Source organism: Musa acuminata, chromosome BXJ1-8 (assembly GCF_036884655.1).
Source record: "Musa acuminata AAA Group cultivar baxijiao chromosome BXJ1-8, Cavendish_Baxijiao_AAA, whole genome shotgun sequence".
Taxonomy (NCBI): Eukaryota; Viridiplantae; Streptophyta; class Magnoliopsida; order Zingiberales; family Musaceae; genus Musa; species Musa acuminata.
The window spans coordinates 48223569-48235705 of record NC_088334.1 but is presented as its reverse complement, the minus strand read 5'-3'; the positions used below and the strand labels follow the sequence as shown (position 1 = coordinate 48235705).

Here is a 12137-nt window from a genome sequence, read left to right as displayed (position 1 = left end):
TCATCTTTGCAACTCTATCTAAATCGAGTTTTCTGCTTCCTGAAAACTAAATCTTTGTATTCTCAAAATGAACTTTCAGATACTATTTGGAAGATAATGAGCCTGTAAAGACCCTCTTTGAACACTAACTCTGTCTCAAAAGATTGTGCATCACTTTGTACAATAACTTATTTCTTTTTTCCTCGAGTCCAGTTTTTATATGTCATGGAGGCATACGTGAGAATTTTACTATTGTCTATCCTTGGGGATAGAAAGATTTAACAGAAATCACTTGATAGCAGGACTGTTGATGTGACTGACTCTTTTCCTCACACTAGTTCTTCAACAAATTAAGTTTGAGTTCTCCTGCCAAATTTGATTGGCAAAAGAATGTTTTTTTATATGGTTAGATATGCTTCCTTGTTGAGCTTCTTTATTGCTAAAACCTGTTGGAATAACACAGTTGTTGGTCTGATTAGATTGAAGAGGTGATGATCCTGGAGAAGATTCCTGAAGCCAAGACCAAGAGTATTCATTGTGTTTTTTGCAACTTTGAGACTCCACTGACTTCACTTATTTTTCACTCGCTGTCTATTGAAAATAGAAACAGGTTCATGAATCGAATTAATGGTATGATATCAATCTATTCTGGAGTTGAATTCAAGACTTGTACTGATCCGTGATGGAGTAACATTATTATGGAGCTGTGACTCAAACCAGGACAACTCATTATTACTTTGATCTTGTTATTAATGTTCAGCTTTGGTCCTGATTCAATTTTAATTATTTCAGGCAAATGTTGCAGGCTATGTTCTTCAACGAGACAATGTGCATTACCGATAAGCTAGCTCAAAGTAGAGTTCCTACATCACCAGGTGGGAAGCACAAACATGACACAGAAACCTGAAGAACATGAGCAACAACAAAAAGCAAAGGTACTCTGCAGAAAGACAAAGGAGAGAAGCACATTGATACAACCTAATGGTGCTTGAGGTGGCCCTCATTGGCCTTCTTGAAGAGCTGTGCTTGGGTTGCAGCTGCCTTATCGGAGATAACCGCAGCGTTGAACTCTTCCCTGACTTTCTGGGTGGTCAAGGCAAAGTTCCTGTTCACCAATGAGTTGAGGAGCGACGCCGTCCCTTCCCGGTACAGAGCTCCAATCCCGTCAGAGCGGGTGTTCGACAATGCCTCCAACAAACTGGGGTCCCTCCCGAAAGCTGAAACCGCAGGCAAACCGAAGAATTCGCCCAAGGTGCACCAGTACCCCAACAAAGCCAATATTGCTTCAGGGTGTGCTCTCCAGTAGCTGAAGAGGGGGAAACCAAAGCATGAACAGGGCCCGAAAACAACATGTTGAGATTGAGATGTGCTTACTCGCAGCTGAACGGTGAGGAGTTGGGATTTGTTGGAGCAGGCGGGACGAGTGTAGGAGATGGAGGGTTGGTGATCACTGGAGCAGAAGGTGGTGTCAATGGTGCACTCTGAGACGGCACACCACTACCGCTTCTGCCTCCATGCGATGGCGTCGTGTGTGGGGTGCCATGTGAAGCTGCACCATGCAAGACATACATGTGTTACAACTTTTTGCAAGTCCTCCATCAATATCAATGGCATAGGAGACATTTTTCAATGGGGATTACCTTCAGGTGATTCCGTAGTGGAGTAGTTCTTCTCCTCAGCTAAACCACTATCAACGCTCCTACTCATGGCTGGAGTGACTGTCACCTGCTGAGAAACCAACCATATCAGTAGAGAACACATGAGAACAGACTTCCCATTCTTGCGACTCCCCATGCTCTACAGAAACAAGCTCAGAGAAACACAGATGGAATGAGGGCGTGAAGGGTGAATGCCCATTTATACACATGAAAATGAAGGGAGCAGCTTGGATTAATGGCACTGTACATGAACATAAATACAGTCAGACAGAGATAGTAAATGGTTAGGATGCAGCAGCAGAGTGCATTTAAATGTCTTAATACCTTGTTGCACATAGCTTTGGAGCAACATTTTCTGGTGGAGCTTCCATCATCTGAGATGAACATCATACAGTTAAGTGCACAGAATCCTGTCTCCTTTTGATTTAGATGTATCTATATATCCCATCAACTAAGAATAGCAGTACTAATTGATTCAGAGAAATGTTTGATTCTAGTGCTTGCAGACAGTGGACGATGATGCGTTTGGAGAGATGAAACAGGCTCCAACCGAACCATCTTGAAGTGGCCGACTAATCGAGCCCGATCCATTGGTGCAGAATAAGATCCAATAAGGTCCATGGATCAAGCTTTTATAATCTCTAGCCAGCAAAAGGTGTCAAAGGTCAGGAGTGTCATCTGTGTACTCAGTGAATGGCTTCCTTGAGAATCTGTGCACATGAGGATGGAATGGATGTTGCAAAGCCTTAAAATAACTTATTTATGCTTACAAATATTAGTATAATGTATATATGTATACAAATATTAAAATCCTTCGCTTGTGTGTATCCTCTACACCTTTGGTCACTGTAATATTTGTGTGTAATCAAGTGGAGAATTACTAGCTGATGTCTTTAATGATCAAGGACTTTTGGGTAGAGTAGTGAAGAAAAGCAGATGTAAGGTGTCTCAGCAGTAGCTCAGATGGAGGAATTTTTTTCTTCTGTTAATAATGTCTTCTATTATCTTCCTATGTTATTATGTTTCTGGTGAGGTTTATGATTGGCCAGAACTGTATAATAATGATACCTACTGTTTTCATTTGATCTAAAATGATACTATTGGATCTTTGTTATATAGAATGAATCTATTTGTCACTATCAGCATCAACTTCCAAAATGGAGAACCTCATTCTCCACTTCTTAGTAGCCTGCGATGATGGATTGGTGAGGCAGCAAGTTGAATTATAGTGAAGGAAAAGGAAAAGATCTATCTACACTGCAGAAAGTAATATAGTATTAAGAGTATATAACTCATCTCATTTCTTTCTTCATTGGTGCATTGAATTGGAAAGGAATCTATGCTGAAGCTGTCTTAAACTGTGGAAAGAAAAACCAAAACCCTTAATCATCATGGTTGCAGGACATACATTCTATGAAAACAATACATCTGCATCTGAAATAAATACAATTGAATCTGCTCATGCTGGGCTGGAAAGAGCTCTGTACTCCATTATTGCCACATAATTATCAAGGAGGTGAATTTTCACCCTCTTTTTTCCTCTTTTCATTGTTGTGATTTGGGCAAAAAACAGTTTTGCCTATTGGAAGATAGCTTTCTCTAGGGTGGAGATCACAATGTCTGCATGTGAGAGAAAGAAAGAGATGTAGTGTTCAAGTAGGATTGAAAACAAAAAAGAAAAAAAATCCGGATATCGACGTGTAATCGGTAAGGATTAAAATACATATTGATTAAAATACATTTTAAACGAATATGGATAGAAAAAAATTAGTAGATAAACAGATCATAATATGAATTTAGATAGATTCCAAAATGACTAGATGAGTCTTTAATGAATGACAATAAACAAACAGATGGGTCCAACCAAGTAGGACTTGGGGCAACCCCACAGTGGTGGGTGGCTGCTTGTTTGACCCATTCCTTAAGCTTCCACAGGAGCCCCACATTTCATTGACCACATGAGCCATTGCCCTTCAATGTTGAATCTGAATCAGAAAGAGATGAAGAAAGGAATCACTACCTAATTGACCCATTTATTTGTCCCCACTTACAGATGGGCAACTATTCTGAGCCCAGCTGACAAGAAAGGACTATTTATAGGTCTCCATCACCTCATTGTGCTTGCTGTGTCTGCTTAATCTCATCAATTTCATCCCACAACTTCTTTAACTCTCAACTTTTCTGTGTCAAACAGAATCATTTGGCTTGATCTAAATGTTATATAGTTATATTCTTTTTTTTGTTTTGGTCTAAATTCTTCATGTGCATCTCTTGGTAGGGAGGTTGGCTATTCTGATTCAAGATTTCAAGAGAAGAAGTAATTTCTCATGCACTACCTTCTCAAACCAATTCCTCTTGTCCTCAAACTTGAATTACCAGTTGATCATATATATATATATATATATATATATATATATATACAGAAATGCAGCTCAAGTGCACAGTGACTCTGCTATTGAGTGGACTGAATCATTTGTTCTTCCTGCACTGGTATCTCATATATGGATTCTTCCACTGGTAAAAAAGGGAACCAGTGGTGGCAACAAGGATGTAAGGAAAGGGACAGCACCATTTTACTGCAAGAAACATGAGTCAAATGTCTGCCAACTCCAGCTTGTCCACATCTCATCTAGAACCAGGAGGACCACAGCCACCTCACAACACTTTTCCTTGCTCGATGAATTGTGACAACCATTGGGATAGTGGAAAGAAGGTTTTACTTCCTTCTCTTCTTCCATCTTTGCTTCATGTTTCTAGAGAGAGAAGCATGGAGGAGACAGAGAGGAGTGCAAGGTCAGGAGAGGGACTCCTATTGACCCAAGTACTGCACCTCCCAGATTCTGTCAACGCACCCATGATGATGAAGCTAAGACTCTACTTGATTTGGCATCCCAACACAGTGTCTCCAAACACTGTTCCTGCCATTGTCACATAGCGTCGAGCCTGTAGTCTTTCCTTGTCCTTTTCTGCTTCATCTTCCCTTCTCTGTAACACCTCATTGCTTGGTCAAGAGAAACTAAGATGAATCAATGCATTTATGCTTCGATGGAGGCTGCTCCAGCAATCATCCATTCTCCACTCGCACTTCCACAGGTGTCCATGGATGTGGTTGACGAGTATCTTTCTATTGCCACTGTCAGGCCTTGCACGGTGGTCCCTTTGCTTAGGCTTGATGTAATGAGCATTGGATGCTCTTAAGCTGTTCTTCTTCCTCCCTTGTTGGCACTGATTCTCAAGTCTTTCCCAAGAACAGTGCTGCAGTTACCGTGACACTCCTGCAGCTAATCCACCACCCACCATTGTTGTCACCTCAAGACCCACCTGATCATTCTCACAAGGGAGAAGGCCGACGCCACTGTGTTACTTCAAAGCAGATCCAGTGATCAGCTCTGAAGTCAATGTGGCTCAACTCTTTTTCTGGATGGGCCATCATGTGTGGCACGGAATTTGTGGCATGCCAATTTACCTCCAAGCCCTTTGTTCACCACAACATAACGGAGCTTTTAGTGTGTGTGTGTGTGTGTGTGAGAGAGAGAGAGAGAGAGATTTCCGTTCAACATATCATCTATATCATCACCCTTCTTCACACCCTCCTCCCTCCCAAATCCAACTACAGCCCCAACACAATCTCTCCTTTCAGATCCACCTCTTCCTCCATCTGTGTCATCACTGCAGCTGTCCACGAAATAAGAGATTTTTCTTCCTCTCTCTTCAGGCACATCCGTCAGATGGAAAACTGCCACCATGGGCACCAGGAGAAGGAAGTCCAGTCTCCCAATCCCACCTCCCCCAACTCCACCTCCAGCAGCAGTAGCAGCAGCAGCAGCAGCAACGGGGTGGCCGCAGCGGCAGCCCCTTCGTCCGCGGCCCTCGCTCCCGCGTCCATGCCCAGATCCATCGACACCAATCCTTACCCCACCACCTTCATCCAGGCCGACGCTGGTTCCTTCAAGCAGGTAGTCCAGATGCTGACGGGCTCCGCCGAGACGGTCGCCAAGCACGCGACCGGCGCCGCGGCGCCGACGACCAAGAACGCGATCCCACCCTCCGCGAGGGCCACCGGCCCCAAGAAGCCGGCTTTCAAGCTCTACGAGCGCCGCGGCAGCCTCAAGAACCTGAAGATGATAAGTCCGCTGATCCCCGCCTTCGTCGGTTCCAACCCCAACTCCCCGATGGGCACGGCGGCCTTCTCCCCGCGGAGGCAGCCGGAGATCCTCTCCCCCAGCATGCTGGACCTGCCGTCGTTGACCCTTAGCCCGGTCACGCCGTTGATCCCAGATCCCTTCAACCGGTCGCCGCAGCCAAATTCGGCGGCGGCGGCGGCCACCGCGCCGATGTCGGCCGAGGACCGGGCGATCGCCGAGAGGGGGTTCTACCTGCATCCTTCCCCGAGGAGCACGCCAAGGGACGCGGAGCCGCCAAGGCTTCTGCCGCTCTTCCCGGTGACATCCCCAAGAGTGCCATCTGCTTCTGCGGCCGGCTCTTCTTCCTGAGAGGCATAACCGGTGGTACGACCATGGTTCAACTGTACAATTCGAGCTCTTCTTTCCGATGGCTTTCTGCCTTCTAATCCTTCCTAGCTAGTATGCATCTCTGCAACTCCCCCCATGTTTTTCCTCCATGTATTGTCTTTTTCATCACGATCTTTCTCTTGTTCTCTCTCCATTTCTCGGCCATCTGATGCTGCTAATCGTGGACCGAGTGAAAATTTGCTCTCCTCATGCATGCTGAGTGGTTGATTTGTATCAGATTTTATGTTAGCAGATCAGTGTTTGTGCACAAGCCACATCAAATTCATTCTGTGATCAAGAGAAGAGAAAGAAATGAATGCTTGCTGCTTTAGATTCCCACTTGCTCACAGGCAATAAACAACACACAAAAAGTGTGCTTTCCAACCTGTTTCTTCAACCCCCCACTGGTTGCTTTCTTTGATTGACAACCTGTTTCACCTATGTGCAGACTCTAAATGAAGAATACTATGCTGTGCTTTGGAGTAAAACATGAGAATCACACGACATATGTCTTCCCCTCTTCTTGAAAAGATTAGAAACAGCTGTTGAGAGTCGATTGGTTTGAGTGCAAAAATAATACTACTAATAACAACAAACTGATCATGAGACATGGGAAGGAGGCTGGGATTCAGAGTGAGCAATGGAGTGCAGCAAATATGCTTTCAGGAACAGCTAGGGATGGATGGTGTTTATTGGTAGGATGGTAAAGATGGAGTGTGCCTTGGTGACCATGTCGAATAACATTGCTTCACTTCAGTTTCATCCACATAAGGTTACATCAAAAGAGTTATTGCAGGAAGGAGACCAGTAAATGGAACCATGTCAGCCAGCCAAGCCTGCAAAATTAGCTTCAGTTCTTCATTTGACCTCTTGATTGCCTCCTTAGAGTCTTCAACATGCCATCCATCATGTGGCTTTCACAGGGCATTCAGACACAGCTGAGGCTCTTGTTTCTGCAATTCAAGTTCTTACTTGTTACACCAAGGGAAGAACAAGTAGCTTCTATCTATGAGTGGAGATGGAGCAGCCAATCCCTTTCAATTGATGCTTGCAAACAAACCAGTTGCAGTGGTCCATAGTCGACAGAGTTGGAGCTTTAAGACATCAGGGAATAAAATTTTTGGGACAAAGTCATACGCAATGGTGACTGAATAGACCAGGCTAGGAAACAACCACACCAATCAACAACTGGTTAAGAACTCCATTAAGAAGCACAGAGAAGAAAACAATCCATGGTCAACATATGTTCAGCTTCTTCAGTCAGGTGATGTAAATATTAAGACTGACTATTATGTCAGTTTTATGTTCTATTAATTAGGGGGAAAAAAATTCCTTAGAAAGCTGACACTTTTTGTGCATTGAATGATGGCTTTTTATTGGTGTAATAGATGACTAATAATGCATTTTCATTATTTTTGTTACATGTAAATAAAATGACTCTGAGGTGAACTGTATCTAACCACAAGGCTAAAAATGCTTGCACTGGGGAGGGAGTATGATGTGCCCACTGGGAAGCAAAGTGTCAACATAGGACATGTCAAATATGAAATGATGGGCAGGAAGATACCAAGCACAGCCTGGTCTTCTCTTCCACCAATGAGACCCTCATCTTCCAAGCTGTCCACCCAAATCAAAGGCAGAGAAAGGCCAGGTTGTGCCTCCATGTACCCATGTGATTCCTGCCACGCTAAGATACTGCATTTTGGGAGCTTGTGGAGAACTCAGTATGGTGGTCGCTTTGACTAAAGCCACAAGCAACAAGGAGAGCTTTTGACAAAATGTCCCAAACCAAGAAAAGGGAGAAAGCAAGAGGAAGAAGAATGAATCAAGCTTAATTGACTTGAGAGATGACAGACAGGCTTTGCATCAGGCAACCCACTTCTAATGTACACAATCTGAAGGAAGTCAGCATCTGGTGCAGTTTCCTCTTCAGTTCCAAAACCCCACATGCAGTGAGTGACATGTTGCTTGCTCTATGAGAGAAGAAAAATGAGTCAGAATGCTAACTTATTTTGATTTCTTACACAAATCCACTTTGCCAAACTCTCCTTGCGTTTCTGAGTCCCATCACTCGAACATTATGTTCTAGTCCATGTTGAAATAATGTTCTTTTGATCTGAGAAGGAACCAAGCAATGTTTCAGAGCTATTAGTGTCATCACCCTCTACCTAAACTTGCTGAGATTCCAAGTCAGAGAAACCCCACTCCAACTGGAAGATGAAGGTTCAGTCTTCAATTTCCAAGTGTAGTCCTGCCCATTTATCCTACAAAGTCATATCAACTCTACCTGTCTTCTGTGACAATCAACTCCATCTGCATTTGTGGGGTTCTATAAATCTGGTCCTCCTCTCCATATCCAGATCAAGACATCCTTAGCAACAGTGCAAGCTAACAAGAAGACAACCTTGAGACACCTCAAAAGTATTCTAACCAACCATCTTGATTGCCACCCATCTCCCAGTAGTTTGCCTTACGGTCAAAGCAAGATGAAGGAGGGCAACATACATCATATGTACTGCAGAGTACCGGAGAAGATTGTTTTGGTTTCTGCATTAGTTGAACTGATCAGTTCAGTAACAATGAGCCACAAGAAACACATCTTTCAGAACTGTCAAAGAAGGTCATATGCATTTATTCAGTTCCATAGAGTACAGAAATTAATAGTTTTCAAGAGAACTAAATCTTTGCCACTATTTCCTCACTTATTTTCATATGGAATTTGTAGGCATGACAGAGAACACCAATTAACTACAAGTGGTAGAATTCATCCGTGGACTGTTTATCAAATATAAATGAGGTCATTAATTGCACTGTTTTGCTATTCATCTGACGATATCGTTTCTTATCAGTCCTTTAACAAGCAAATGTAAGTTGACACTCTCTGATTTCATTCATAAATCACCGCTGATAGTTCTCTACAAACCATCTGTTCTATGATATCTGTCAGTCGTAAACTACAAGACTAAACACTCCTTATTATCCCCTCGTGGATTCATAGCCATAGCAGCTGCTGCCATCTGCATGGCTTTGGGCGGAGGAGAAGACCACACCTGCGAAAGGAACCAACTCACATGGACGAGATGCGGATTGCTTCCATCTGCATCCAAATCCATGTGCACACTGTGGCTCCCTCTCTGTGCTGAGTTCAGGTGCCTTCAGATTGCAAGTACTGCTCATCCAGTCTTCAGATTGCAGAAAAGGGAATAGAATAGGACGTCGATCCACATCCAGTTAGCACCGTACATAAACAACTATCACCGACACACGACATATTCCCGAGAATCTAGCAAGTGACCTCTATAAACTGGCATTGTGTCTCAAGTTGGTCGATGAAACCTGAGGAATTGCTTTGGAGATGGCATTGACGAAGACACTCGTGCTACTAGCCCTTCAGCTCATCCTGCTGGTTGTCTCTTTCCCTCCTTCTGCCACTGCACTCTCGCTTCCGCCGAGGTACGGCGTCGCCGTCGAAGGGGCGATCTACTGCAAGTGCGAGCTCCCCGGATACGTCGGCTCGCTGGGAGCTTCTCCTCTTCCTGGTTTGTCGACGCACAGTCTTTCTCTTCCTGCTAATCTTTTCCTCCATCGGCATCGCTGATGACTCACCGTCCTCCTGCGTTCAGGTGCGGTCGCGATGCTACGGTGCAACAGCAGCCGGCCGGGGGCGTCGGCGAGCGCGGTAACGGATGTCAGAGGACGGTTCCTGATCCAGACGACGAAGGTGACAAACTACGCGATCCACAAATGCAAGCTCTTCCTGGTGTCGTCACCGCTGCCAGGGTGCGATGTGCCGGCGGGCCATTATGGTGGCTTCCCCCTCAAGTTCGTGAGGAACACGGTCGCCGGAGCGACGAAACGAGCACTCTACACGGTCGGCCCCTTCAAGCTCGCTCCGGCGGATCCGTCTCTGTGTCCTCACCACCCATGATCATATATGTCTTCTTAGCCACGCAGGTGTTGACGGAAGTAACAGGAGACCTGTTGGTTGACCAATAAACATGTTTCATCATGTCGATTGCATGGACTCGATCAACATGTCCATGAACTCTCACTACTTTCTTGTTGCATTTTTGAGCAATGAAAGAGCCGCCTCGATTTCCAGTGGGCTTAATTCTAATCTCCAAATTTCTAATATATATATATATATATACATATATATATATACATACATATATATATATATACATACATATATATATATACATACATATATATATACATACATATATATATATATACATACATATAGATATATACATACATATATATATATATATATACATACATATATATGTATATACATACATATATATGTATATACATATATATATAACTCAAAAAGTCTTCCAAATTTATTGATTTGGAAAGCACAATCTGTTGGGAACAGTCGTAAGTGTTTCCCGGGTGACGTGGTCTTTTGACAAGATGAAATGGTGGGACCCGTGTGAATCACCCGGATGGCTTTCCAGTTGTGATTCGGTCGGCCAGCTGATGGGGTGACGCAGTTATTTCGGCAAGCTGATGTCGCGGGACCCGTGCGAATCACCCTGATGGTTTTTCAGGTGTGAGTCTGTCAGTCGCGGCTGTGGTGATCTCCTGGTTCTCGGGGGTGCTATATATCAAGATTCAAGAAAGGGCTTAACCGCCGATTCCCATTCGAGAAGGAGAAGCAGAAGAGGAGGCCCAATGGTTCGCTCCCCTCGGTTTGTTCGCCGCTAGACCTTCTTGATCCGAACCAATCTTCGTACGTTGCTACTGTAGGGTTTCGATCTCTCTGTTTCCAAGGCGCGAGAACGCGGGAGATGGATCTTGGGTCGAAGAAGGTTCTCTTCTTCCCTATCCTTTTAATTGTCGGTTATATTTCTTTTGTGTTTCTGGTAGTGACAAGAGTTTCTTGGGCTCCGGAACGACGAAGGTTTCGAAATGCTTTGCCGCTTTCTTCGGATTGTCGAAATGCCTTTGAACTACTCCCTGATTTGTGCACGCTCACGAATTTGTCGTTTGATTTCGATCTGCAGCGTCTCGGCTCGTTCTTTACCAGTTCCTCTTTGGTTGTCATCAGATGATTTTTTATTTCGATCTGCCGCGTCTTGGCTCGTTCTTTATCAGTTCCTCTTTGGTTGTCATCATAGGATTTTAGAAGAGGGAGGAGGGCAGACGGTTCAGTGGAAGGGGAAAGAAGCTGTGGGTTTCTGTAGCAATGGATATTACCTTTGACCCATCGTGAATCCCATCTGACAACATAACAATCCGCATTTCAATCTTTATTTATCAGTACTAACCAGTGCTTCTCATTTGCAGTCAACCCAAGAGCATGCTGCTCCGCACTTTGCACTTGCCGTCATGCTCGGCAGTCGCTGGGGCATCGACCACGTCGTCAAAATAGCTGATGAAATGACACCAAGAAAAGGTCAGGAGTTAAACCTGCTTTAGTCTACCTTCTTTATTTTAATTAGCACTGACTGCAAACGAAGCCCTAAACCCAAAGTATGATGAAATTTCTCATTTCTTGGCTTACAAGAACAAGAAGAGGATTCATCAAAAGGTTTTATGTGCCGTACATCGTCTCCTGCTGCTTATCCTTGGCAATCTTGAAATAGATTAATATTCATCTAAATAATGGAATTCATGCACTCGTGAAAGCTTTCAGGTAGATATTCTGATTATCACACAGGTCAAACGATTTAAACTTAAAATTGGTGTATTTTGTTTGTTAGGTTTGGTCATCATTCTTCCAACTTTGAAAATTATCCCAAATTACCACAAGGAGTTAATGCATGAACATTCGCTAGGGATTTGTTTGCCAACGTTGTTTTTTCTGTTCCAAAAATAAGAATCACAAGCACTTATCTTTAACCCTTTTAATTATGTTTTATGTTTGCAAAAATATTCAGTGGTCATGACTAATTGCCGCTTGGAAATTGACGAAAGTGAAGTTGTCCTAACCAACCTACCATCAGCCCCACTACCGAAACCTGAGAACCTAATG

The 12137-nt window shown here is 43.8% G+C and overlaps 3 protein-coding genes and 1 long non-coding RNA gene across 4 annotated transcripts; 3 read left to right on the top strand and 1 right to left on the bottom strand.

Moving 5' to 3' along the window:
* Positions 1-790: 790 nt before the first annotated feature.
* On the bottom strand, positions 791-1786 carry LOC103996091 (protodermal factor 1-like). The gene is made up of 3 exons (XM_009416910.3): positions 1620-1786; positions 1354-1528; positions 791-1285 (listed from the first exon to the last, which is right to left on the bottom strand). The coding sequence occupies exons 1-3, from the start codon at positions 1771-1773 to the stop codon at positions 958-960; spliced, it is 657 nt and encodes a 218-aa protein (XP_009415185.3). The 5' UTR covers positions 1774-1786; the 3' UTR covers positions 791-957.
* A 3366-nt stretch (positions 1787-5152) lies between these two features.
* On the top strand, positions 5153-6484 carry LOC103996092 (VQ motif-containing protein 4). Its single transcript, XM_009416911.3, has one exon. The coding sequence runs from the start codon at positions 5366-5368 to the stop codon at positions 6128-6130; it is 765 nt and encodes a 254-aa protein (XP_009415186.2). The 5' UTR covers positions 5153-5365; the 3' UTR covers positions 6131-6484.
* A 2983-nt stretch (positions 6485-9467) lies between these two features.
* On the top strand, positions 9468-10157 carry LOC135589200 (non-classical arabinogalactan protein 30-like). Its single transcript, XM_065081485.1, has 2 exons — positions 9468-9687; positions 9772-10157. The coding sequence occupies exons 1-2, from the start codon at positions 9504-9506 to the stop codon at positions 10074-10076; spliced, it is 489 nt and encodes a 162-aa protein (XP_064937557.1). The 5' UTR covers positions 9468-9503; the 3' UTR covers positions 10077-10157.
* A 603-nt stretch (positions 10158-10760) lies between these two features.
* Positions 10761-11801, top strand: LOC135588411 (uncharacterized). The gene is made up of 2 exons (XR_010476254.1): positions 10761-10971; positions 11450-11801. It is a non-coding gene; the product is annotated as an uncharacterized LOC135588411 (long non-coding RNA).
* Positions 11802-12137: the final 336 nt, after the last annotated feature.

Excerpts from the sequence above, each read along its gene's own strand:
- LOC103996091 (XM_009416910.3), bottom strand. The coding sequence starts at position 1,773 with ATGGGGAGTCGCAAGAATGGGAAGTCTGTTCTCATGTGTTCTCTACTG. Across the intron at positions 1,529-1,619 it reads CACTACGGAATCACCTGAAG|CTTCACATGGCACCCCACAC; the intron begins GTAATCCCCATT and ends TGCATGGTGCAG. Across the intron at positions 1,286-1,353 it reads TCCTCACCGTTCAGCTGCGA|CTACTGGAGAGCACACCCTG; the intron begins GTAAGCACATCT and ends CCCCCTCTTCAG.
- LOC103996092 (XM_009416911.3), top strand. The coding sequence starts at position 5,366 with ATGGAAAACTGCCACCATGGGCACCAGGAGAAGGAAGTCCAGTCTCCC.
- LOC135589200 (XM_065081485.1), top strand. The coding sequence starts at position 9,504 with ATGGCATTGACGAAGACACTCGTGCTACTAGCCCTTCAGCTCATCCTG. Across the intron at positions 9,688-9,771 it reads GGGAGCTTCTCCTCTTCCTG|GTGCGGTCGCGATGCTACGG; the intron begins GTTTGTCGACGC and ends TCCTGCGTTCAG.